At 41.9% G+C, this 27,807-nt stretch overlaps 1 protein-coding gene across 1 annotated transcript in view; it reads left to right on the top strand.

Annotated features, from left to right (window-relative positions):
- The window catches only part of Cenpe (centromere protein E), a 60,639-nt gene extending 34,898 nt beyond the window's left edge, over nucleotides 1-25,741 (top strand). Inside the window, exons 32-47 of the mRNA XM_075981280.1 lie at nucleotides 356-643; nucleotides 1,051-1,146; nucleotides 1,375-1,656; nucleotides 2,258-2,416; nucleotides 3,562-3,822; nucleotides 6,516-6,620; nucleotides 7,629-7,847; nucleotides 9,382-9,579; nucleotides 10,448-10,651; nucleotides 11,912-12,139; nucleotides 13,325-13,510; nucleotides 17,254-17,366; nucleotides 18,730-18,827; nucleotides 21,748-21,928; nucleotides 24,160-24,446; nucleotides 25,417-25,741. Of these exons, the coding sequence (XP_075837395.1) occupies nucleotides 356-643; nucleotides 1,051-1,146; nucleotides 1,375-1,656; nucleotides 2,258-2,416; nucleotides 3,562-3,822; nucleotides 6,516-6,620; nucleotides 7,629-7,847; nucleotides 9,382-9,579; nucleotides 10,448-10,651; nucleotides 11,912-12,139; nucleotides 13,325-13,510; nucleotides 17,254-17,366; nucleotides 18,730-18,827; nucleotides 21,748-21,928; nucleotides 24,160-24,446; nucleotides 25,417-25,511 (3,000 nt within the window). The 3' untranslated portion in view covers nucleotides 25,512-25,741. The remainder of the gene's footprint in view (nucleotides 1-355; nucleotides 644-1,050; nucleotides 1,147-1,374; nucleotides 1,657-2,257; nucleotides 2,417-3,561; nucleotides 3,823-6,515; nucleotides 6,621-7,628; nucleotides 7,848-9,381; nucleotides 9,580-10,447; nucleotides 10,652-11,911; nucleotides 12,140-13,324; nucleotides 13,511-17,253; nucleotides 17,367-18,729; nucleotides 18,828-21,747; nucleotides 21,929-24,159; nucleotides 24,447-25,416) is intronic.
- The last annotated feature ends 2,066 nt before the right edge of the window (nucleotides 25,742-27,807 follow it).

The following is a 27,807-nucleotide window of genomic DNA, read 5'->3' as shown; positions in this document are numbered from 1 at the left end:
ATTTGGGGGAAACAAACCGAGGACTAAGATGATTGTGATGTCACCTGCTAAGTTTTATTAATTTTTCTGTAACGATAAAGGGGAAGCTAAAGCTGCAGTAGTCGTCTGAGTGGTGACATAAAGATTACTAGTTCAAGTGATGTTTCAAGGGGAAGTGGATCAAGCAGCAGGTACTTGGATTTGGAAAGGCAAATGCTGACTTTCAGTTACGTAGAAAAGGACATGTACTTATTCGTTCCCTCCATCTCATCAAAGAAGCACAGCATCATTAGACTACATGTAAAAACATCTGCCTTTCTCTTAAAAACAAGCAAAACCCACTTCTGTGGACCTGTGACCTAACTTATTTTCTCAGCTCCAAGAACTTGAGGACAGAGAGCGTGAATGCCTAGCAATGAAGACTGTTAATGAGAGCCAAGGAAGCGGACATGAAGTGGAATGCTTGAACAAGCAGCTGGAGGCCCAGAAGGCAACTCTGGAGAGGGTGGAAATGCAGAATGTAACCTTGACTCAAAGGCTTCATGCAACCCTTGACGAAATGGGATCTGTAGCAAAAGAAAGAGATGAGCTTAGGAGTTTGGAAGAGCGCCTCACGGTAGAGAGAGACCAGCTGGAGGAGAGCCTTAAAGAGACAGTAACTAGAGTGAGTTTCAATTTCTCCGCAATCATGCAGCTTAATGTGCCAATGACACTTGGGCAAAGTGTGCAATTTGTCCCAAGAGTCTAGTTGTAGTATTTTACACTATACACATTTGCATGGTCCTGCAAAGACAACAGATTCACACTCTCCATTCATAGGGGACTGGTAAAAGGCACACAGCGTATCTGGATCACAGAGTGCTGTACCTTAGCTAACAAAGTAGACTGGCACTGTGTCTGTAGTGTCCTCCTGGGGAAAGGTGAGCTAACAGTGGCTCATCTAGAATATGTAGTCATAGATTGAGTCCTGGAGCAGCTCAAGAGTGAGGACTGGGAGGCCTTTGATCTTTGGTATAGCTTCTGTCTGAACTGTTTTTCTTCAATGTCTTCTTTCTTTTCCTAATAATTAAGGGTCTGGAAAAAGAAGAGGAGCTGAGAGTTGCTCGTGTGCACCTGCAAGAGCACCAGGAGACTATCAGCAAGCTCAGGGAGAGTGTGTCTGATAAGGTAGATGAACTGTCATATGTCCAAGGGGTCTTAGTACGCTCACATGCAGTTCTAGAAGCACGGGTATTTTTAATCTGGATAGACCGGAACTGAAGTCAGATCCTCTGTGTAAACTGTGAACCTGTCTAAATTTGAAGCCCATGATTTGCTGATTGAATTTTAAGACTGTTGTTTGGGGATTTTTGCTCATATGTTCAGTGCTCTAACTTATTATATGGTTGTCTTAAGAGCCAAGAACTCCAGGAAAAAGCACGTCAACTTTCTCAGGTAGAAGCTGAACTTGGAGAAAGGATGGATCAGATGGAGCAATTGAAGAAGCAGCTAGGAGCCCAGAGTTTAACTCTGGAAAACATAGAAATAGAGAAGTTAAAGTTGACTCAGCAAGTTTATGAAAACCTTGAAGAAATAAGAATCGTCACCAAGGAAAATGATGACCTAAAAATTATGGATGAAGCCCTCAGAGTAGAGCGAGACCAACTGAGGAAAAGTCTTCAACAAATGGAAGCAAGTGTAAGTTTTGTCCTGCCCTAGCAGGTTTCCAGATCATCTGGGCAGGGGTGGCTCGGCATTGAGTCCTTCATTCCGACAGGAATGGCAGGTGGTTTGTGTTCTTGAACTGTTTGAATTCAGCGTTTCTTTGTGGAGTTTTTAACCTAGATATATACTGATCCAGTTGTCAAAGAAGTGTATGTGCAGATGAGCGTATAGATAAACATCTGTACACGTAGTTCCCAGTGCTGCTTGGTTATAACAGTTTGTGATAAAAATGGGAAAGAAACAACCTAAAGGTGTCTTGGAAAGAAATGGCAAATACAAGCAATATGCCAAAATTCTGTGCAAGTTGGTTGGTCTCAATGTCCCCATCAGGAAAAGGTCTGTGGATTTCTAACAGTAAAAAATATTAAGTAGTGAGAGCCTCTCCCCCGCCCCCCTGCACCCCCCAGTTGGTTCACTGGGTGAAGCATTTGCTGCACCGGCCTGATGATCTGAGTTCATTCTCTGGAACCTACGTAAAAGAAGGACAGGAAAACAGACCCACAGAACTGTCCACTGATAAACACTTATTTCTGAAAATGCTATTTAATGTTAAGATATGTTCCTGTTTTAAAAGGACCTGGAAAAGCAAGAGAAACTAAGAATTGCGCACATGGACCTGAAGGAGCACCAGGAAACCATTGATAGACTCAGAGGGAGTGTGTCCAAGAAGACAGATGAAGTATCAAATATGAAAATGGAATTAGAAAATGCAAATATTAAATTGCAGGAAAAGGTATTGATTGGGCATCCCGTTTGTTCATATCTGAAAGCCTTTGAGGTTGTAAAGGTTCTCCATACTGGGAAATAGTCCGGCAGCGCTCACTGTAAGGCCTGCATTTCCTTCCCTTGGGTGGGTACTGAAAAGGGCAAGGCCCATTCTCCTGCACAGCCAACAACAATGTTCACAGCAATTTATCCAGAACAGTGGGAAAGTGAGAACAGCCTGTATATCAGCGAGTGAGTGGGGACTGCCTTGTCATCTTAAGTTCCAAAGGAAACAAAAGTAGACCAGGGTGTTAAAGGTCAGGTTTATATTAACCTCAAGGAAAGGATACGCAGATGTTGGATGCTGGAAATGCTGCCTAGTTTGGTCTGGGTTATGGTTTTATAGATGTATGCATATATCAAGAATAACTAAGCCAGGTGGTGGTAGCACATGCTTTTAATCCCAACACTTGGGAGGCAGAGGCAGGTGGATCTCTATGAGTTCAAGGCCAACCTGGTCTATAGCAGGGTTCTAGGAGAGCCAGAGCTACACAGAGAGATCCTCAAAAAAAAAAAAAGAAACACCAAAAACCCAAAGTCTACATTTAAGATTAGTATACTCTCTATGTGTTATACCTCAAAAGAAAACTGCCTTTAGGAACCATTTATAAAAATTAGATGGAAAGATTGCTGTCTTAGCCGGTTTAGAGACTATTCTTTTCTCCCCCACCAAGAGTACTGGGATTAGGGCATGCATGGCCACTCCCAGCAAAGCTGTGCTCCAGCCTTCTCTTAAAGTAGTCCGTCCGTATACTGGCCTGCAGTTAGGAGTTCTCAGCACCCAGAGGCTCCCATTCCTCTGCCCTCCATGATCACCTTGCTCACATAGTGGAAAGTGAATGAAGCTTTCTGGAGATGGAGAAATGGCTCAGTTGTCCTCTCCTAGAGGACCCAGGGTTGATTCCCACAGACTACCTGGTGGCTTACAACTCTCCTTTACCTCCGGTTCCAGAAGACTCCTGACACCCTCTTCTGACTTCCATGGGCACCAGGCATACACATGGTGCATAGACATACATGTAGGCAAAGCACCCTTAACCGTAAAGTAAAACAATAAAAGTTAAAGATAAAGCTTTCTTTGAAAAGTATCCTAATGTGATTTCTTGTTTCCAGATTCAAGAACTTAAGGCAAATGAACTTCAGCTTCTTACGTTAAAAGGAGATGCTAGTGAAACACAAAAGCAGCTCAAGCAGCAGGGCTTAACTCTGAGTAAGATAGAAATGGAGAATTTAAATCTGGCCCAGAAGCTTCATGAAAATCTTGAAGAAATGAAATCTGTAATAAAAGAAAGAGATAATCTAAAGAGAATGGAGGAAATGCTCAAGATGGAGAGAGACCAGCTTAAGGAGACCCTAAGGGACAGCATGCATAAGGTGAGCTGTGCTCCTTCTTCCTGTCTGGAACCACCACTGCTTGAAAGTATAGGATCCATAGATGAGCTCTCTCCTTCCCTCCCTCCCTTCCTCCCTCCCTCCCTCCCTCCCTCCCTCCCTCCCTCCCTCCCTCCCTCCCTCTCTCTCTCTCCCTCTCTCTCTCTCTCTGTGTGTGTATGTGTGTGGTACCTGCAATAACTAGAAGAGCAGCCGGGCAGTGGTGGCGCACGCCTTTAATCCCAGCACTCGGGAGGCAGAGGCAGGCGGATCTCTGAGTTCGAGGCCAGCCTGGTCTGCAAGACCTAGTTCCAGGACAGGCTCCAAAACCACAGAGAAACCCTGTCTCAAAAAACAAAATAAATAAATAAATAAATAAATAACTAGAAGAGGGTTTTGGAGCTCCTGGAACTGGGAAAAAACAGCAGGTGCTCTTAACTGCTGAGCATATTTATTGCATCTTTGAAAACTTACCAGTACGTGCAGTACATTCGTTCAGCAGTACCACTTCTAGGAATTTACCCAACCAATATATTCACTGATTTAGCAAAAATACATTGTTCTGTATAGTGATTTGTGGTGACCAAAACCTAGAAGTAAACCAAATATCCACCTGCAAGGCACTGGCTACATAGGGCTCATCCCTATGATGGAATTCTAGGCCTCACATTATTTATGTGACTCTGCCCTTAAAAGATAGTGAAAGAGAAAAAGAAGTCGAGGAGTGGGGAAAATAGGGTCAGAACTTGTACTCTGGCTCCTTTGGTCTGTTTTTGTGTTGGTTTTGAGTTTTGTTTGTTTTTCAAGACAGGGGTCTCTTTATAGCCCTGGCTGTCCTAGAACTCACTATAGACCAGGCTGGCCTTGAACCCACAGAGATCTCTTGTCTCTGCTTCCTGAGTTCTGGGATTAAAGCCCGGATCCTTTGACCGTCTTGTACCCCAGGCATACTGTAGAACTCATTTCTAACTGAGCATATATTTTTCTTTGAGCATATTTATTCTCCTAGAAGCAGTGATAAAATACACAAATATGGGCTAAGAATTTCTGGTCTAGTGTCCGAAATGCTCAATTTTAGAACGGTTTTGAGCACCAGCATGAAACTCAAAAACTTGAATTTGGTAGGATTTCAGTAATGTCAAGACTGCAAACGCTGTTAAAATCTGAACCATTGATTTAGAAAGATACTCTGTTTATGTGTGTATACATACACAACAATAGACATTGCCCTCTGTGAAGAAATTTTTTATTCATAAATTATCTCAAGAGCCAAGAACTTCAGGAAGAAGAGCTTCAGCTTCTTAAAGAGAAAGATGTCAATAAAGTTTATAACAAAAAAAAAAGGAAATTGAACAGTTGAAGCAGTTTGAGGTCCAGAATTTCTATGTGCAAAGTGTGGGTGAAAATAACTTGCACTTGATTAAGAAAGTTCATGAAAACCTTAAAGCAATAAGAATTGTAGCCAAGGAAAACAATGGAGCTAACCAGGATAAAAGAGTCTATCCAAGTGAAAAGAGAACAATTCCGAGAAACTCTAAAACATGTGATATGGGCGTGAGTTCAGACCTGCCTTTGCTGAGCAGCTCTGAGACTGAAGCCTGGGGGGTTACCAGTGTGTGTTATCTGGATTTGGGTGTTGTGGTTTTGTTTTGGATTTTTTCCTCTTTTTTTATTTTCTTTTTGGAAATGTCTGTAGATAGTGAAATTGTTAAGAAACATGCCATAATTATAACACAGAAAGGAAGCAGAAAAGTCACAGTGCTTTTTAGAAAATTAAATTCTTCAATCTTTAAAAAAAGATTTGTTAGATACTATTTTCCTTCTAAATTTCTGAAACAACAACCACAGAAAGAAACTAGCTTTGCCGTGGGTGGAAGATACTGCAAAGACTACATCTGTGAAAGAGTAAATGCCTCCTTTCCTCTATTGGTAGACTCTTGAAGTAAGTGAGCCTTCATTACTGAAGTTAGAAGAGAAAAAGCAAAGTAGAGATCAAAAGAGTTTTCTTGACATTATTTCTGAATAATCTTTAAAAGTCACTACTCTAAAAAGTGGTATAAAAGTTAGAAAAATTGGGTATATAAAATAAATATGTAACTTTCTATTTTCACATTTGCTGGGTAAAGTAAAAAGCCTCATGTACTGTTATCATAAACATTAAACACTTAGGAGTCCAGCATATGTGGGGCCTGTCTAAATTTACAAACAGACATAATTTGTTTGGCAAATCTGTATCGAGCAGATATTCTTCTAGGTATTACTATGCCCAACTTAAACTAATGACTTAGTTTAATGAGGAAGGGTATGTCTGTTCTGTATTTTTTAATCAATGCAGAAAGAATATGAAAGAAATTTAGACTTGCCACCCCAAGGTGGAAGAACATACAAGGCTTGGGTTCTCTGATATATTTAGTTGGTGACATTGAGAGGTTACAAACTGGCGATCTAAGACCTAGTGAGCAGCAAGTCCTTTTCTAGATGCCGTGTGCTTTTCGCACGTATTGAGTGAGTTCAGTGAGGTGAGGTCATTTGCTGTGTAGTTTGGCAGTAATTATTACTTCCTTTTGCCTATTTTAACACTGTTATATTACAATGAAATATTTGATTCCATCACAGAAACCCGATGTAAGATGTAAGCATGTATGGTTAGACTTGCTATGTAAATGTAGTTATTGCTATGCATTTCTTTGTACCAGGATCATCAGAACCATGAAGAGATAGTAAAACGTGCAGAGGAGTTACTGTGTGATGGAGAACAACATGGAATAAGAAAGCTTCGAGAAAAGTGCCTCAGGATAAAAGTAAGAGCTCCTGTAGGAGCTGTGTGGCATTGTTACTGTTACAAAGGTCCTGTCAAGCCTAAGAGAATTAAAGGAAACTGTGTATAGCGAATAGATCATACCAGATGATTCCCTAAGCAGTATAGTCTAGTACAGTGATGCATGCATACACATGTGCACATATATGTACAAATAACACAGTGGGAGTGTGTGGTTTGCTTTTTAAGGACCGTGTGGGAAAGTAATCCTGAGCAAATCTCTAAAAGCAGTAATGGCTCGATTTGCTCTGGGGGATGAGTGCTGTAGACAGGGGACTAAGAGTACAAAGCTCCCGAGGCAGAAGCTGCCTCCTGTTCCAGGAGTTTCAAGAGGGAAGCTAGTGAGAGGAAGTAAGGTTGAAGCTGATGGAGGAGTAGACCACGAGGCCACGGAAAAACTCAGGTTTGCTCCGAGTAGGAGGAGGTCCACTGGAGAGTTCTGTCATGCTGCAAGAGACACCACATGACCTATGTCTGGAAAGGAGAGATTTGAGTATTGAAAGTGGAATATAAGCAGAGAATTTTTGTTTTTGTTTTCTCAACACAGGGTTTCTCTATGTAGCCCTGGATGTCCTGGGCTGCCTCTGTAGACCAGGCTGGCCTCAAACTCACAGAGATCCACCTGCCTCTGCCTCCCGAGTGCTGGGATTAAAGGTGAGAGCACCGCTGCCCACAGAGAGGCAGAAGTGGAAGCAGTGTAACAGATTACAGACTACAGCACGGGGGAGAGGGGCTGTTTGAGTCACGGTCGCTGATTCATGCATAGACTCTTGCTGCTTTTATCAACATCAGCCAGAAAAGTTGGATTTTTTTAATTGTATTTTCTCTGGTTAATTTTTACAATCTTATACATTGCTTCTATAATCTAAAAATCACTAATTATATCTTTTAAACACAAGTTCTTCATTTCTTTTTTCCAATAGAAGGTATTACAGTGTTACATTTTGTTACAATTCCAGTATTCATTAACACGAATTCGGGTTTCCTTTAGGAGCTCCTGAAAGGATACCCAGAAATGGGTGATGATTATGAGTGCTTGAATCGGCTCTCTCTTGACTTGGAGAAGGAAACTAAAACCCAAAAAGAGCTGGTGATTTCTATAAAAGCAAAGCTTTCACTTCCATACCCACAAACCAAAGAGATAGAAAAGCTTTTTACTGCAAACCAGAGATGTTTCATGGAATTCCACAGAATCCTGAAGAAACTTAAGGTACCAGCTTTTTTAGTATTGGCCTTATACTATAATTTCAATTGTACATTTCAATGTATTTAAGTCTTTTTTGGGAGTTACCATTGATACTATTTATATTAACCACCAAATTAATATGGATCTGAAGCTAGGATTCGTTCAGCAAAGCCTGAGCTCTGCCTGTCGGCCTAAAGACTATTTAAGGATACTCAGAGTCCACATGAGTCCCATCCCAAAGATGTCATGATCAAGTAAGGCAGGCTTGTGATTGGTTATAAGTGCAATCATAGAGGTACGGACAACATGTTATGTGATAGTTTTCCTGATGATATGTAACACAGGTCTGTTCACCCCAGATAGGGAATCCATGACAGACCAAACTCACAGTTGCACCAATATCCAACTTGGTAAACCAATGAGTTGATTGGGGTTACAGTTTAGAGGGGTACTCGGGGATGACTCAGAACCACCGCATTGGCCGAAAACCCACCCAAGGGGTGATGACTCAGGAAAGCTACATCCCTGGAGCCTCCTGCTCGACACGGGGGTGGTTCAGTAATCTAAGGAAGCCCTCGGCAATATGGCTGCCCAGAGTCAGTTACTCACTCCAGCGGGTAATTCCTGCTTCTAGAGCCCTGATGGGGCTCCCTGTGAATCATGGAACTTCCCAGGGTGTATAGAGTTTCTCTACTTGATAATCCTCTCACAGATCATGACGGTCAGATAACCAAGATTTATGAGGTTGGGGACCACTGTAGCATTAGAATTATCATTGACATAAGGCCAGACATCTAAATGTGCTTAACAAAAAAATCATGAAGTATGTGACATGACGGATGGGTGGGCAGGGGGAGTTAATCAAACAAGATTATTAGGAGAATATTTTGAAAATCCAAAATGGGACTGGAGAGAAGGCTCATTTACTGTTTCTTCACAGACCCAGATTTAGCTTTTAACACCCAGGTCAAAGCAGCTCACAACACCTGAAACTGGCTCCAGGGACTCTGAAGGTCTCTTCTGGACCCTGTGGACCCTACTAAACTCATGTGCACATACCCACACATATACATGTAATTTTATATAAAATGAATTTTTTTTTAATCTCAAATGTCTGACAGCAGATTGGCAGTTTAACCAAAAGTTCTGTAATAAGGCTGGAGAGAGATCTCGGTGTTGACCCTGGCTGCTCTTCCAGAGGACCCAGTGGTCTCCCAACAACAGGCTGTGACTCAGCCACCTGAGCTGCAGTCCTCGGGGGTCCATGGACACGTTTGTTCACACACATGAACTAATAGGAAAAAGAGAGCTTATAGAAAGGTCATGTGACAGAATCACTCAATATGAGGAATCCCATAGGAAGTCAAACAAGGAAGCAGCAGTCGGGAAGAGCCGCTCTCCCAGTGGGCAGAGAAGAGAAATTGTGGATAAAGAGTAGCTGCTTCCTGCATCGCCGTTATCTACCACAGAATAAACAGTAAACGAGAGGCCTCACCATCTCAGACACTGAAAATGCCCCTAAATACAATGTCTCATTTTTCAATTTATCTTCTTCAAGTACGTGTTGAGCCACATTACAAAGATAAAGGAAGAGCAACATGAGTTCATCAATAAATTCGAAGTGGCTTTTGTCCAGGAAGTGGAAAAGCAGCATGAACTGTGGACTAAAATACGGAGCTTTCAGCGGGCTTGTGATATTCCATCCAGAGACCTGGAGAACCTCACACTGAGCCAGGATATGGACCTCCATATTGAGGTATACTTTTTTTTTTAATTTAATTTCATTTTACATTCCAACCACAGTTCTCCCTTCCACCCCTCCCCAAGCACAACCCCCATCCACTCTTCCCAACAGGTAAGGGGAGTCAACACAGTCTGGCACATTAATTTGAGTCAGTACCAAGCCCCTCCCCCTCGCATTAAGGCTGGGCATGGCACCATAAGGAATGGGCTCCAACAAGGTAGCTCATGCACCAGGGATAGGTCCTGGTCCTACTGTCGGGGGCCCCTCAGATAATCCAAGCTTCACAGCTGTCTCCCACACATGGAGGCTCCACAGCTGTTGGGTAAGAGTTCATGAGTTCATGGTTCAGCTGTCTGTAGATTTCTCCATCGTGGTCTTGACCTCTTTTGACATATACTTTTCTAATGGCTTTAATATGATTTTAAGCCCTTTTTAAATAGATACCTTTGTATGCATTTGAAATGACTAGTAACTCACCGAATGATAGCGGACTAGACGACCCTTTAGACGTTGTCAGACCTGCATAGACAGAAAATAGATTTAATGTCAGCTAGTGAGAACTCAGAAGTCAGAATCTTCCCTGTATCAGTACCATAAGTAAGGACTTTCTTGTTCTCCCAGCAATGTTGGAACTGGCTGCAGTTCCTAACACACATGTAAGGCCTGCCGTGTACATAGAATGTCATGTAGAGTATATTACCAACATTCCCTTATGCAAGTAATCAGAATAAAGGTTTAAATTAGAATTCACTTACTTTAATGTGCTAATAAGTAGAGTATAGTAGGTATTTCTCCCTTTATAATATTTTTATAGTTTATATGTTATTTGGATGAAATCTTTCCTAATGTTCATATAATTTGATACCTATTTTTGACACAGGAAATTCTCAAAGATTTTTCAGAAAATGACTTTCCCGCCATAAAAACTGAATTTCAGCAAGTACTAAGTAATAAGAAAGAAATGACTCGGTTTTTGAAAAAGTGGCTGAATACTCCTTTTGATACAGAGCAGCTTAAAAGTGGCATCCAAGAAGAAAACAACAGCGTTTGCCAAATAAATAACTTCTACAATAGCAAAATAGCCGTGAGTATGCTTGTTCATCATCCAGGCTCTTCTATGCTTTGCTTTTTCTCCGCATTTCTAAAAGGCTTAGACTAGCTTATATTTCTTTAATTTATATGTCAGGGCTCTGTGAACATTTTGATTATATAAAATTTTTTCTTCTATTATATTATGCTTCTTCAGGATCATTAAACCAGTTTGTGCTTGGGAAGGTGGCAGGCTGACATGTGACACTGAGTTCCCACTCTCCTCCCTGGTCTCTTCTCCTCTCCGCTCAGTGCTCACGAGGGTAGAGCCTTTGCCCTGGTGGCCTCAGGGAGACTGAGATGTATCTCTGCTAAGGATGTGGGCAGCCACCGTGGCAAAGCCACAGACGATTCTGACTGGGCGCATCCGGGGCCTTGTGAGCATTTATTTGCCTCGTCAGCCCCACACCACCTGCTGCAGTCCCGGATTGTGTGTCCCAGAGGTGCTGCTTTGTTTTGATGTGTGTCGGTATTGTTCTCAGTTAATTTAATGGGAAATTACCTGCTAATACAGAGAACTCTCATATAGTCCATCCCTAGAGATAGCCTCTCCTATTACCAAGATCCTGTACCAAAATGACACATCTGACCAGTCGTGAATTTCTAGCTCACACCTGTGTTGAGCACCCCGTCAGCTTCTTACTGTATTATGACATTTCCTTCAAACCCGTGTCAGTCAGTCTTCAGTGGAAAAGAGAATATTCTATACAGGAATATAAGATTTATAGATTAATAGTAAAAATCAGTACATTGGAGCAGGAGAAATGGCTCAGCCATTAAGAGCACTAGCTACTCTTCCAGATGACCTGTTTCAGTTCCCAGCACCCCACATGGTGGCTCACAGCTGTCTGTAACTCCAGTTCCAGGGGACCTAGTGGCCTCTTCTGATGTTCATGAGCACCAGACACACACACGGTGCCCAGACAAACACACAGGGAAAACATCCCAGCACATGGAAAAGGGGGTTGACATCAGCAAGTCATTTTCTCTGGGCTGAGGTTTGGAATGAAATGGGAAAAGTAGGTAATTCTTAGGGTTCCTGTGTGCACTCTGCTATTGATGACTTTGACCTGCATAGTTCTTCAGTCCCCTCTGTGTTACTGTAAACCTAATGAAGTGAGTCACCTTCCAGATCTTGTCAAGCCCCTACTTTAGCCACACCATTCTTAGCGTCTGACATGCTTCCACTGCTTTTCTTACTGTGACTGCAATGCGTCAGTTATTTTAAACTGTGGTGGTCTCTTTCTGTTCATAGGCCATGATAAACAAATTCACAGACTTTGAGGAAGGGAATGCCACAAGATCCAAAGAATTGGAACATTACCTGAAATCTCTGAAAGAGAAAACTGAACAACTATCTAGAGACTGCCAGACTTTGACCGCCTCCCAGGCCACTGTCCACGCTTATCCTACTGCACACCCTTTCCCACGGGACAGCAGAAGTCCTCATGCTGCATCAGTCAGTGACCAACTGGCATCAGAGGTACGAACTTCCCGGCGTTCAGAGCAAATGTGGAGCTGTAATGGAACCACTAATTATGAATACACTGTTGTACAGATACGTGATGAGTTGGATTTTGCATATGGTTGTACTGTAGCCACCATTCAACTAATAATGAAACTTGGTATCATGTGAGGTCTTTCCTGTGAGTTAGGAAACAGAAGTAAGCCCTAGTTTAAAGACTATATGCAGGTTATGCAGGGTAGTTTATCACCTTGTGTGGTATTGCTACAGGATGCTGTAAGTTTCCTAAAGCTAAACTGTAATGTATGTGGAAAACAAGCTTAGAGAAAACAGCAGTTTAGCTTACCTTTAGCTATTGTCTTGAATATTGACTATTATTATCATCGTAAAAAGCCAAGAGGCTAAAAGTATAACAGAATTGCTAAGCAAACTAACATAAGAATCAATATCATTTGAACAACCCAGGTAGACTGTTAGCTAACTGCCTTTGCTTGGGAATTTTTAGCAACAGCAAATATGCTACTCTGTTTTGTTACAATGCAAAATGTCTTAGTAGGAAACCAAAAGTCAATTATAATCTATCATTTTTACCAAAATAAATACTTAATATTCAACGTCAACCATTAGCCTGATGTTTGCCATTAGAAACTAGAAGATCACAGATTTTTTTTCCCCCAAGTATAACTCATTGGGTATAGTTCATTGGGTATAGTTGACCATTTTTATAAATTTTATACTTGCTTATTCTTGCTCTGAAGTTTTCTAAGGGTGAGGGGATACCTAAAATGTTTTTCTAGTCCTTGGTGAGGATCTGGGGAGGTTTTATTTTCATTATGGTTTTGAGGGTTTTTTTTTTCATATATTTCACCTTTAAATTACTTTAGAAAGTCCAAGTGCCCTTTATTTAAAAGATGATCGACTACTAAATGTGCTTAGAACTTTGCTAGCTAGTGTGCCGTGTGACTGCTGTGTTCTCTTTTGCAAGAACTTGCTGACAGGTTATAATGTGAAATTTTGGCATTCTTTTAATATGTAAAGTATCCTTTTCTAAAAGGACTTGTACTTGGATAAATTAAGCCGTTTTCACCTCTCATTATTGGTTGATTCAATCTGTGAAAACTCAATACGTAGCTACAGATGATCATTTTTGTCTCATGTAACATACTGTGGCTTTGCCCTGGGGATTTGTGCTTTCTCTAACAGAAAATTCAGGAGCTGGAAACCTCTTTACAAGAAGCTAAAGAAACTGCCATTCATAAGGAGGGTCAGATTGCAAAGATGCAGAACGAACTAGCAATGTCTAAGGACTTGGTAGCAAAACTCCAGAGCGAAGTTCATGAGTCAAAAAAATGCCTTGAACACACAAAAGCCGCACTACAGATGCTTCAGGTAGGTCAGGCCAGGTTCGTAAATACAAACGTTCAGCCTGTTGGGCTTAGCAAATATTCGGATGCTCTATTTCCCCTCTTATCACAGCCTCACCACAACACCGCTGTAAGAGCTCAGACTTCAAAAGGAAGTGGCAAAATGAAATGTGGTGGTGTATTTGCATGTAAAGTCCTGATTATTTTTAATATACTGGAAAAAAGAATTTCAAAGTAGAATAAGCCACACATTTTGTCAAAACTTGGTTTAGACTGCCTCAGGCAACAGGGATACTTCAAGCCAGCAGAATTAGCCTGGGTGATGTACCAGGATATGGTTTTGTTCCACCCTGAAGAGAGATCCATAAACTTTTTTCATAGTTTTACTTTTTAAAATTGTTGCTTTGAATCATATTTTTAATTCTGTAGTCTCCAAAAGTTCTTACTTCTATTTTTAAGGGTATTAATTTTATCCTCTGCATACATTCATCTAAGGTAATAGAACATTAACTGAAAAAGAAAGAACATAATTTGAATAAAATCGTGGAAATTTCCTCTTATATCATTACAAATTGCTCAGATCAGATAGAAATGAATGTGTTTAAAATCTGAACTATACTGGACCTTTATAGCCATCCTAAGCAGCTGCCTTTTCAGAGATTATGAAGATCACAAAAACTAAAGTAAAATGATTGAGCCTTAACCAAAAGTAAGAGCGTGTGGAAAGAATGAATTATGATTGAAAATGGGCCGTAAAACAAGAAGCTCACCATGTCCCAGTCAGAGCTGAAATGAAGCTGTAGAGATTGTTCCGGAGTCATTTCCTCATTTCTCTTTTTTTAGCTGTTTAATATTTTTAGCTGGTGGGGAGGGGGGGCTAATGCCAGGTGCCTTAGGTGGCCAGAGCCACTGATCCCCTGGAGCAGGAGGTACAGGAGCCTGTGAGTGTCGGGAAGAGCAGATGTGCCCTTAACTGCTGAGCCGCCTCCCGGCCCCTTCCATTATTAATTTCTAAATCTAGTGTGGTTCAGGTCCGAAGCACAGAGGGCTGTTTTTCTAGTGTAAGAATAGTTAACAGAATCACCGAATCTTATATTTTGGTCATGAGCCTAGCCTTTAACCCCTGAGCTATCTCTCCAGCCCCAGAATCGACAAGACTCATTAGCTAGGAACTTCTACTTGAGGCTTCAATTACTAACACGGAACACTTGGAGGCTGGTAGGCTCGTGGGCATGACTGTGACCACAGGTGGGGTATTTGCCACACAGAGTTCTGTTGCTCATTCTGAATCAGCTTTTCCAATTTTCATTTCCCTGAGGCAAGAATTGTTTATATACTGTCTTTGTATCATAGCTAAAGACCATCTGAAATTTCTACACTTTTGGCATATATTGAAATTTTCTTATTGGTTTGTTTGAACTTTTAAAACAGTATATAGTCAAACAGATCAGTGAGATAGAAGAGAGAGCCTAAAAACAGACACACTCAAAAGCAGCCATGTGATGTTTGAGAAAAGGACATCCTCAGTGGAGAGGATGATCCACCAAATACCAATACTGGACACCCGGACATTTCATAAGCCAGGAGTGACAGCGCACATTATAACAGAATAATGAAAATAACCCAGGAGAAAGCACGTGTCACCTTAGTCTAGGCAGTGACGCTACATAGAATGAGACTCTATTACTGTTCACAAGTTCTGCTCTCCAAAGACTCTGGCCGGAGGAAGATGGACGGGAAAAACTATATTTTATCTGATCAAATCCCGAAATACAAGAAGAAGGAGGAAGGAAATCAAACAATTTGATACGAAATGAGCAAAACTTAGAATGAACTGCACACTCTCAAAAGAAGATCCATGGGCGCATTCTGGTGTGTCTGTACAGTGAGGATAGACTATTACTATTAAAAAGTAATGAGAGGGCTAAGGATGATAGTGGGCCTTCCTGGCTAGCTGGAAGCCCTGGGTTCCATCCCTAGCATTGGTGTCACAAGCCTGTAATCCTAGCACATGGAAAAGGAGATGGGATTCGGGAGTTCAAAATCGTCTTCAGCTACATAGCAAGTCCTAGATCACCCTGGGACAGAAGGAACATATCACGATTAATAAAAGACTAGACATGGCAAACCTATAGCCAATATCATACTTGAAGGAAAAACGCTCCAGCCATTCCCACTAAGATCAGAGACAGGTATCTTCTCTCTCCACTGTTATTCAGTATAGCTAAAGTAATAAGAAGGAAAGAAAGGGGATATGAATAGGAAAAGAAGTCACTAAGTATCCCTCATGTGATGATGTGATTCTATACACAAAAGACCCCAAGGACTCCATAAAATCTCAGAACTTATAGACACCTTTGGTAAAGTCATGGGATACAGAATTAGCACAAATCAACTGCCTTCCTATATAACCAAGCTCACAGTAGCCACCCACAAATAAACGTGGGACTGAAGTGCGTCAAGAATATGAAAGACTCTGTTTTTAAAAAGCTGGAGGGTGATGGGGGAGACGAAGCGAGTCATGGAAAGACACAACGGCTAAGTGAAAGCCATCTTAGAAAGGCCCTCCTTCTAGAAAGACTTCAGATATGTACTCCGGGGAAGACAAAACTAGGGAACCGTAAAATGATTAGAGTTTGCCAGGAATGGGGAAGGAGAGAGGAAAAAAGTACAACATGGGTAATCTAAAGGACATAAAAGCATTAGTGTCAGGGCAGGGGTGGTGGTGCGAACCTTGAGTGCCAGTGCTCAGAGACATGCAGATCTCTGTAGCGAAGCCATATTGATCTAAATAGTAAGTTCCAGGACCTCCAGGGCTACACAGTGAAGCCCTATCTCAAAAATTAAATAAGATTCAATATTAGTTCACTTGTAGAAAATGTGCTGTCCTATTTATTGCATCGTTTAGTACTAAGTAAGAAGAAAAGGGACAAGGCCTGTGAGTTTTCCGTGCTTTCAGTTTTTCTGTAAACCTAAATGAAACTCTGAAAATAGAAGAGCCTGCAAAGTGGCTCAGTTGGTAAGGATGCCTGCCAGAGTCTGATCCCCAGAATCCGCAGGGTGGAAGGAGAGAACGGACTTTGCAGGTTGTCCTGTGGCCTGCACCTGCAAGCCATGGCACATGTGTGTCACCCCACAAAGAAGGAAATAGAGAAAACATTCAAGTATGGTCACGATTTTTTAAAAAGATACATACCTTTGCAGACATGTAAGGTTATATGTACTCCAAGTCAAAGTAAATATCTTTGTTTCACTGACTGTCCTGACAGAAAACACCGGGAGTTCTGTGGCTCGGGCTTCCGTCTGCTGTGCACGCACTGCCGCTCTGCCTTCCTCTGCCCGGTGTTCCTTGGTCCACTTGTTTCATTCTGTCTCTTATGTGTATGAGTGTTTTTCCTGCATGTGTGTCTGTACCATACACTTGCCTGGTGCTGGAGTTACAGTTGTGAGCTGTTCCGAGGGTGCTGGAGGTTAAGCCAGGGTCCTTCTCAAGGACAGCTGGGCTTTTAACCCCTGAGCCCTTGCGCCAGCCCCCATCTCATTTCTTGCAACTCTTCTGTTTCATCTGCTAAACTATGTCACATTGTTCATTGGGAAGAATATTTTCTTGAAGAAAGAAACAGTATTTGCTTATATATAGTTTCAGATAAACTTCATGTCAGACATAGGGATGTGCCTTCATTATCTTTCATGAAAGGCAACCAAACACTTTAGAGCTGGCAAAAACAGAACTAATCATTGTTTTTCTTTATTTTTCTTCTGTGACAGGACAAAGTTGCTTTAGGAGCTGTGCCTTATAAGGAGGAAATTGAGGATCTCAAAATGCAGCTGGTGAAAATTGACCTAGAAAAGAAGGAAAATGCCAAGGAATTTGAGAAGGAGTATGTCTGTCTTTGTTGAACGTGGCTTTAGTCACGTAGCACTTCTTTATAACTCCACAAATATCCTTGCATTTCTTTTTAGAAAGTAATTTGTAAAAATATTTTTATATTTAAAAAATGTGTAAGCACCCATAGGTTTTAAGCTCATTAAATTGTAATTGCATACGCAAACTGTTAAACAGTTAGGCACAGTTCTGGCTGTGGTGTAACTGGTGGTAAGGTTCTTGCCTAACACACACAAGGTCCTTGTTTCAGTCCCCAGTGCTGAAGAAACCAAGCATGATTCCACTCGTTTAGCCGGGTGTCTTTGATGATTCTGCCTCGATTGATAGCTGAATAAAAACTTAAAGGTCATCCTGCAGAAGGAATATTGAAAAGCCTTTGCTTTTCTGAGTGTGCACAAGTGTTTTCTTTTAGTATTTAGGACAGTACAGCATATCTTTCTCCCAACTTAACTGTGTGTCCTGTTACACATAATAGCATACCTGTAATATACAGTCAGCATATATTTTCATAGTTTTTGGTTTTTTGAGACAGGGTTTCTTTGTGTATCCCTGGCTGTCCTAGAACTCATTTTATAAACAAGGCTGGCTGGCCTCAAACCACTTGTTTAGTGGGACTGAAGGTCTATGCCACAATGCTCAGCACTCTTTTCACAGTTTTTAAGAAGAGTGTAATTTTTTAAAAGATTTATTTATATGTTATGTATGCAGTGTTCTGCCTCCATGTATGCGTGCAGGCCTGAAGAGGGCACCAGATCTTATTACAGATGGTTGTGAGCCACCAAGTGGTTGCTGGGAATTAAACTCTGAAAGAACAGCCAGTGCTCTTAACCTCTGAGCCATCTCTCCAGCTCAAGAACAGTATAAGTTTTAAGACAGGCTTATAGTTTACTATTTTTGAATTCTTGAATTGCTGGCTGCTCCTGGGGAGCAGTGCAGAGTTTGACCTTCCGCTTCTGCTGATATCATCTGCAGTGAGGATTCGCTGTCCTGGCAGGATGGGAATTGGTGTTCTGATTTTGTTGTTGTTCTGTTCCGTTTCACTCCCTGGTGAGTTTCTGTTAATGTCACCCCATGGTGAGAGCTCATAGTGTCCAAAAATAATTTTGTTCAGTATATAACTGATGCCTATTATGTTTCTAAAAGTTTGAAATGACTTAGTTTCTCAGTAGTAAAGCTGGACTGTTCCTATAACTGAACAGAATAGTTGGGTGTAGCCATGAGAGCTGAGCTATATTCCAGAGGCTGACCTGCCTCCGCCCCTGTGTAAGAGTGTTACGTCAATGTGGCATATCAAATCAGAAAGTCTTCTATAAAATCACTTGGACCCTTATATATTTTCTCTATTTTATTCTTGTTAGAATCCTTTCTACAAAAGCCACTGTTGACCATCAGAAAGAAGTAATAAAGCTGCTGAGAGAAAACCTCAGAAGAAACCAACAGGCCCAGGATACCTCAAGTAAGTTGAAAAAAACAGATTTTTTGTTGTTGTTGTCTCATAAAATATATTCCAACTGCAGTTTCCTCTCCCTCCATCCCTTCGAGTTCCCTACCACTACTACCTCTCTCCCCCAGATCCACTCCTCCTCTTCCTTCAAAAGCGAGCAGCCTCCCAAGGATATCAACTGAACATGGCATAAAAAGTCACCATAAGATTAGGTACACACCCTCCTATCAAGGCTGGACTAGTCAACCCAGTAGGAGGAAAAGAGGCCCAAGAGAAAGAGTCAGAGACACTCCCAGTCCCACCTTAGGAGTCCCCAAGGAACACCAAGCTCTTTGTGGGACTCCTAACAGTAGGAGCAGGGCGGTCTCTGGTCTTTGGCTGACTCTTGGGAACCTATTTCTCATTCCTTGCCTTGCTCAGCCTTGACACAAGGAGATTTACTTAGTCCTACCTCAGCTTGCTATGCCATGGGAGGCCTGTCCCTTTCTGGAAAGAACCGAGTGGATCGAAGGAGGACTGGAGTCTCAGAGGGGAAGTGGGGGAGGGAAACTACAGTTGGGGTATAAAATAAATAATTTTTATACAAACTGAAGGACATCATACTAAATTCAGTAAACTGGACCCAGAAAGGCATCATAAGTCTTGCTTATGTATGCAGAAAGAGTTGAATATACAGACACAGAAAGTGGGGTGACAGCTACTAGAAACCAGGCCAAAAGGTGGAGAGTTGCAGCTCTGTGTGAGGAAATCTAGTGAGCATTATGAGAGCTGTAGTTAACAACACTATTGTGTGTTGGAAATTTCTAAGAGAACAGTGTTAGGTGATCCTATCAAAATAAAAGTGACTACTTAAGAGAAAAAAAACCCACAGAACTAACAACTGTAACATATATGCAGAGAACCAAGCACAGATCCCATGAGCACAGGCTCCATGATTGCCACTTCATTCTGTGAGGCCTGTGAGCTTAGCAAGAGCACATACATCTTAAGGCCTTTCCATTTAACTCCTCAAGGCGCATACAGGCTTTGAGGACTCCAGCTGTTCACATGACGTCCAGTACTAAGCCTGCACTGGTCCACCGTTCCGTCAGTCATGTTACTCCTAGTATTACAGTACCAAGAGCTTATCCACTGTAGACTCTTGAGGGTGAGTTTCCCTCTCACATAATTAACGTTTTTACATATTACTGAAGTGTTGACTAGTGTGAGAATGACTTAACTATCAAGGGAAAACTTACTTCCCAATTAAAATCAAATACATCCAATCAGGTAATAGCTATATGCATACAACTAAGAAATTAAAATGGCTACATAATAACAGTGAGTAAACGTTAGCCTGTCTGCTCATAAGACTGATAATATACATAATTACATGAAAACCAAAATTTGCCACAGACATGGTTTAGAGACTGAAGGATCGAATTTCTTCCCGTGTGCTCCTCGCAGCAGGAAGAATGTTGACTGAGTATTACTATCCATAGGTTTGTGGACTTATATCTGCGTCTTCAATTCTTTTCCATTGATGATCGTGTCTGATTTTATACCAATACCATCCCATTTTTATTACTGTATATTTAGCCCTGTGCTATAATTTGAAATCTGGGAATGTTGATAACTCAGTTCCTTCATTATTCAGGATTGGTTTAGCTATCTCAGATTTTTTGTGTTTCCATATGACATTTAAGATTATTTTTTTCAATTTCTACGAAGAATTGTATTGGGATTTTGATGGGGATTGCATTTTTTGGTAGGATGGCCTTCTTCACAATATTAATCCTACTAATTCATGAGTACGGGAGATGTTTCCATCTTCTGATGTCATCTTCAGTGCCTAGCTTTAATGTCTTAAAATTTTTATTATATAAGTCTTTCACTTGTTTGATTAGGGTATTCTAAGGCTTTTTTTTTTTTTTTTTTTAGAAAGTTTACTGATTTTTGTTTGTTGGTTTTATATCCTGCTACTTTGCTGAAGTATTTGTCAACTGTAGAAATTTCCTAGTGGCTCTTTAGGGTCTTTTATAAATAAAATCATATCATCTGCAAATAAGGATACTTGGACTTTTTCCTTTCCTATTTATATCCCCTTGGTCTCCTTCAGTTGTCTTGTCCCTCTCAGTAAGACCTGTAACACTATATTGAACAGGAGGGGAGAGAGTGGACATCCTTATCTTGTTCATGATACAACATGACACTTATCATGAAGGAAGGCTGAATTTCATCAAGGGCCTTTCCTGCATCTAATGAGATGCTCATGGCTGGGATACTGGAGCAGTTCTGATTTTCAGAAATGTCTGCCTGTATTGCACCCGAAAGATAAAAATGTACATCACTAATCTCCTAAGATATCCTCTCTATCTCTTTAATGAACTTTGGTAACCTAATGAATTGTTCGGATAAATAATACCTCCATTTTTATACAGTTTTGTTCACAATATTGTCATTCTACTCATATCTGAAGGAGTATTTAGTTAAGATGTGGAGAACTTGCAATGTACTGAGTGACTTTGGGGCAGTCTCTGCCTGACCTGCAGCAAGGTAGCAGGTGACCAGAACGTGAACCAACTCAGAATGGCTCCGACTGTAAAAGGCTGCTGTTGCCCAGTTGGGGTGGAGGGTGCAGTGATATAACCAGCAGGGGCGGACCGTAGGGAAAGGAGGAATGGTGATCAGGTAGACTGGGGGAAACAGAAAATCAGAGGTAATGTCCAGGAAATGGTTTTTTAGTGGCTTGTTGCAGTTTTAATATTTCTTTTTGAACATCAGAGATAATGAGGATTATCTGCCTGGCTAGACATGGCAGCACAGGGCCTAATTCCAGCGTTCAGGAGGATCGGTACCAGTTCAAGGCCAGCCTGGGCAACACAGAAACACCTACTATTTTTTGTTTTCTTACAAGAAAGAGTATCAACCTGTGTGTGTTTGTCTCTTTCAGTTATATCAGAGCCGAGCTCTCAGCTTTCCAGTAAACCCTTAACCTGTGGAGGTGGCAGTGGGATTGTACAAAACACAAAAGCTCTTATTCTGAAAAGTGAATATGTAAGGATGGAAAATGAAATTTCTAAGCTAAAGCAGCAAAATGAACAGCTAATAAAGCAAAAGAATCAATTATTAAGGTAAGTTCTAAGCCCAGGTGTGGTGGTGCGTGCCTTTAATCCCAACACTCTGGAAGCAGAGGCAGACAGATTTGAGTTCAAAGCCAGCCTGGTTTACATAGTAAGTTCCTGGACAGCCAGGGCTACCTAGTAGAGAGAGCCTGTCTCAAAACAAATGAACAAAAAGAAGCCAAACAAACAAAAAAGACAAGTTTTGTTTGCATGACATATCCTGCTAATGCATATATTTTCTACAGTTGTCAACCTTCCACTAATTTGAGAGATGGCAATTTTTAGAGATTGTGTAATAAATGCTTATGTTAAAAGAAATGGGAATAGCCAGGCAGTGATGGCATATGCCTTTAATTCCAACACTCAGGAGGCAGGGACAAGCAGATCTCTGAGTTTGAGGTCAGCCTGGTCCGCAGAGCGAGTTCCAGGACAGCCAGGGCTACACAGAGAAACCCTGTCAAGGGAAAAAGAAAATTAAATGGGAATATACTGGCTCCATTTCACTTGTACTATTCATTAACTGTGCACACTTGTGCATGTGGGGCCAGAGGTCAGTGTGAGTGTCTCGCTCGGGTACTTCTCTGGCGTGTTTGAGACCTGGCTGACCAGCTCACCCCAGGGAACTTCGTGCCTCCACCTCCCCAGCACACATTCAGATTTGTACTGTGCAGCCAGCTGGTTTTTTTTACTCAGATTCTAGGAATTAAACTTAAGTACATTACCCACTAAGCCATCTTCCCAGCTGTTCTGAACTATTTTTAACTAGGTCAAGAACCAGGAAATGAAGAACGCTGAGAAAACATCTGTCGCAGTCAGTGAAGCTGTGGCCCACAGAGGACCCCCGAGTCCATTGTTGTCCCCATTTACAGACAAATGTAAAGCGTTGCATTCGTTGGCTTCTTCTACCATACAAGAGTAGAGTTTTGTACCGAACACTCTCCTAGTGGCCCAGAAGAAGAAAACCACACATTAAGTCTAAAGGGCTAGCTCAATGGCGGGATGCTCACCCAGCAAGCACAAGGCCTGGCTTCCATCCCCAGCACCGCAGAAATGAGTAAAATATCCAGGGCAAATGGTTTAACAGCTAAATAATCTTTTATATAGAGTAACATGAAGCAAAAACAAAGGGCCAAACACTGTATGACTACAGTCCCAGAACTCAAGAGGCAAAGATAGGAAACTCACAAGGCCAAGGCCATTAGAACCTACTGAGACCCTGACTCAGCAAAAAAAAAAAAAAAGGCAGCTGTGGGTTATTTAAATTATATTTTGAAGGTGGAATCCAGTCGTGTGTTGATTCAGGGAGGTAGAGAAGTAGCAACCGGAAAAGAGAAAATAGGATAGATGAAAATATACTGTGTAAAGGTTCAATAAACATTCCATCAACCTAATTACAGCAGCACATAAACCACTCTGGATGGTATGGATTCATTCAAAAAAACTGAAGTTAAGCTTTGAATTTAAAAAAAAAAAATTTTTTCTCAAAACTTCATAATCAAAATTTTTTACTGGGGGCTGGAGAGATGGCTCAGAGGTTAAGAGCATTGTGTGCTCTTCCAAAGGTTCTGAGTTCAATTCCCAGCAACCACCTGGTGGCTCACAACCATCTGTAATAGGGTCTGGTGCCCTCTTCTGGCGTGCAGGGATAAACACAGAATACTGTGTGCATAATAAATAAATAAACATTTAAAAAAATTTTTACTGGGCAGTGGTGACACATGCACTTAATCCCAGCACTCGGGAGGCAGAGGCAAGCCAATCACTGAGTTCTAGGCCAGCCTGGTCTACAGAGTGAGTTCCAGAATAGCCAGGGAAACAGAAACCCTGTCAAAAAAAAAAAAAGAACAAACCAATTTTACTTTAATTATTCAATTTATGTAGCACCTTTTCACTTCTGAACCATGGAAGTGTCCAGACAGAAAGCATTAGGGTGAGATTAAAGAGCAGATGGAACAAGGCACATTTCATGGTAGAGAGTTTAGTAGGGTAGGGTTCTTTTTAGGTTTTTTCTATTTCCACACTTAAGAATTGAGTTGTCAGCCAAACAATGGTAGCACACGCCTTTAATCCCAGCACTCCGGGAAGCAGAGACAGGCAGATAGATCTCTGTGAGTCTGAGGCCAGCCTGGTCTGTAAGAGCTAGATCCAGGACAGCCAGGGCTGTTACACAGAGAAACTCTGTCTCAAAAAACCAAAATGAAGAAGAATTGAATTGTCCTGTCTTTCTGCTTCCATTTAAGTGCTAAATCTCAGCTCTCCAAGGAGCTTAAAGCCTGGAAGGAAAGGACCCTTGCAAGAGACACCTACAGAGAAGCAGCTCATGAGACCTTGCCAAAGTCCCCAAAAGTGTCTGGGACAGAGTCTAAAAGGAGACAGAACACACCTTCTCAGTGCAGGGAACGGAACTTCCAGGACTCTGTACCAAAAGACTCACCAAAATCTTGGTTTTTTGATAACCGGTCAAAGTCTCTACCAGCACCTCCTCCGATTCGCTATTTTGATAACTCCAGTTTAGGACTGTGCCCAGGTAGGTAATGCACAGGCTGCTGGGTATCCCTGGGGACAACGGGTGGGATTTGTGTGCACCGTCAGTTCCGTCAGAACTCATGTTCCTGTTGTCTTGGTTACTTCACGGTTACATGGTGTTTTCCAGACTTGCCGTTCACTGTGTTCCCTGCCTCTTGCTGCCTCATCGTCACAATTACAAAAGCACCACATCTGACTCCACCCACTCAAGTCTGTGCTCAGAGCCAGACAGCTAAATGTTCTGTGCATATTTTTGTAGTCCACGTTTATCTGTGAGAGATTCATTCCAGGACCTCCAGGACTCTAAAATCCTGAATAACATAAAATACTGTTTACTGGGAGGGGTTTTTGTTGTTTTGTTTTTGTTTGTTTGTTTGATGTTCATAGAGATTACAGTAAAATTTTCCCTTTTCACTTAAAGGGATTTATACCTCCATGTTCACATGTTCACACTACCAACATCGCTAGTGCTAGTCATAAGCTCCACCATGGTGTGACAGTCCATCCACCCACTGGGGTGACGCTGATGGGCAGGTAGTGTCTGTCCACAGCGGACAAGGGGTGGGATGGATGGAGGGAGATTTCCACTACACCTAGCAGCACATGCTGTGACACTTTGTTGTTGTTTGTTTTGTTGTTGAGAGTTGGTATTTGGTTTGGGGTTTTTTGTTTCTAGACAGTTTTACTTTGTAACCCAGGCTAGTCTTGAATTTGCAGCAGTTCTGCCTCCCAATTGCTGGGATAGCTACCAAACAATATAGTATTTTTTAGGAACTCTAACTCAGAATTTAAGAGATAGTTCAACAGTTATGAACACTTGCTGCTCTTGCAAGAAGACCAGGGTTCCATTCCCACACCCTGATGGCAACTCACTACTGTGGATCTCTGAGCCAGGGTATCTGATACTCTTGGCCTCTGAGGGCACCAGGTGAATTCACATAGGGCTAATTTGTTTTTATTTCCTTTGTCAGAGGAACCAGCTGCAGAAGTAGAGAATGTGGATCCCACGGCAGACCTCCGTCAGCCCTCCTTGGGGAAAGATGGACCTGAGTGCAAAATGCAGTAGCCGGCCAGCCCACCCACAGCGTCCTTCAGAGTGGCCTTCTTCGTGTGTCTACCCTGACCTGACAGTCTAATCCTCACTTTGCCATTATAATGAGAAGATGGAGGAACAAGAAACAAATTCATTCCAGTCATTTAGAGTGGTGATAGCAGTATCTTCTTCTTGTATTTGTGATACTCCCAAAAGTTGGAATTATTTTATTTATTTTTATATATTGCAAAGAATAAAGTTCTTAAGGAAATCTCTAGTCTTTCCATAGCACAAATTAATATAAAGCTTTGCTGTGTGACAACTTTTCCCGGGAAAACACAGCACACGTTTACTGACCCCAGATAGGGAGCCCATGACAGACCAAAGTGTGAATACCGCCTATGACCTCCCCAGCCACAAGTTTCTGTTCTGGCTTACAGTGCTGCGGGAACTCCATCTTGTGGAGCAGGCCTTAACCAGAGCAGGCTGTCAGTCTCCAGCAAGCTGCATGGCCCCTCTGGCCCTGGGAAAACTGTTTCCAGTTCAGTCCCAGCCTCGTTTCTCCATGTCTCGCAGTCACAGCACGCACATGCATTTCTCCAGGAACAGGGTCTTACTGTCTAGCTTTGACAATAGCTTTATGTTTTGTGAGGCTTAGAGGGCTTTCCTGGCCAACAGTTCACAAGGAGGTAGCCCACCCCTGGCACTGGGGTTTTCATTCTATAACCTTATGGCTTCTGGGGGTGTCCTTTTCCACCTGTTAGGGAACCAGTAGGGTTGTAATGTAGGTGGAAGTTCCATCTTGTCCCTCCGATGGCTTTCCAAATTTGCAAAACACCAGTTAACACTGTGTCATTCATTTAACAAAACCTTTTTCAGATGATGGGCTAGACAAGGCAGCGCCCCAGATCATCATCCCATAGCAAATAGGACGGTTACAAACACTGTGTCACTCATTTAACAAAACCTTTTTCAGATGATGGGCTAGACAAGGCAGCACCCCAGATCATCATCCCATAGCAAATAGGACGGTTACAAACACTGTGTCACTCATTTAACAAAACCTTTTTCAGATGATGGGCTAGACAAGGCAGCACCCCAGATCATCATCCCATAGCAAATAGGACGGTTACAAAGATCGCAAGTCTGAAAGTCTGTTGTCATCTTTTCTTGGCAAGTGTCACATGACCCCAGAGGTTCACAACTAAGAAGATGCTACAGCAGGGCGGGGCACAAACAAGGTCTAACAGAACATGGAAAAGGGTCCATCCATTGGCCCTGTTCGCTTGTGGTGTTCTATTATGTGAGCTCCTCAGGATTTAAAGCCTTCTAGAAGCCCCTAAGCATGCAATTGGCTGTCAACTTTGCCCTTAGAAATTTTAGTTTGACACAAAATCTTGCAGCATTTGTCTTTAAGGAATCCAGACCTGCTGTACTATTTCCTGTCTCCCTAGGTTGCTCCCTCTGTTTACAGAGACTTCACATGCAGCTCTAAGACACTGCCATCCACGAAAGCCTTTCCTATTCTCTGCAGCTCCACGCTGGACCAGCCTTTTCCTTAACTCCTCTCAATAGTTCTATCTGGCCCACTGAGCTAGGGTTTAAACATGGCTTCTCTTATTCCTAGTTCCCTCAATATCATCAGCCCCTCTGGTCCTCCAGCCCCTGTTTGTGGGGACTACAGACAGAGATAACACGTTCCTAATGGCTCTGATATTTCCTCACCCTGTAAAATTATGCAGACTTTGCCTTCAGGAGGGCTGGGTCGTTAATTCCTCAGTCTCCCCTGCCTAAGCATTCCCACGACCTCACAAGGCATGCTGTGACATGCTCTTTCATTGCTTTTTAAGAAAGTCTTTCATAGCTATTACAAATAAAACTGCTATAAATGTAGTTGAGCAGGTGTCCTTGTGGTATCATAGAGCATCCTTTGGGTATATACCAAGAGTGGTATAGCTGGGGCTTGAGGTAGACCAATTCCCAATTTTCTGAGAAGCCACCATACTGATTTACAAAGTGACTGTACAAGTTTGCACTCCCACCATCAAGGGAGGAGTGTTCCCCTTGCTCCACATCTTCTCCAGCATGAGCTGTCATTTGTGGTTTTGATCTTGTCCATTCTGATAATGTAAAATGGGATCTTAGAGTCTTTGATGGACAGCCAGAAACTTGAAACAACCTAGATGTCCCTCAACTAAAGAAAATGTGGTACATCTACACAATGGAATTACTCAGTTACTCAGCTGTTAAAAACAATGACATAAGAAGATTTCAGGCAAAATACAGAAAGAAAAACTATACTCACAATTGGGCATTATCTGTAAAGGAT

The sequence above is a fragment of the Microtus pennsylvanicus genome, chromosome 7, assembly GCF_037038515.1.
Source record: "Microtus pennsylvanicus isolate mMicPen1 chromosome 7, mMicPen1.hap1, whole genome shotgun sequence".
Classification (NCBI taxonomy): Eukaryota; Metazoa; Chordata; class Mammalia; order Rodentia; family Cricetidae; genus Microtus; species Microtus pennsylvanicus.
The sequence above is the reverse complement of the archived record's forward strand: the minus strand, read 5'-3'. Positions and strand labels throughout refer to the sequence as shown.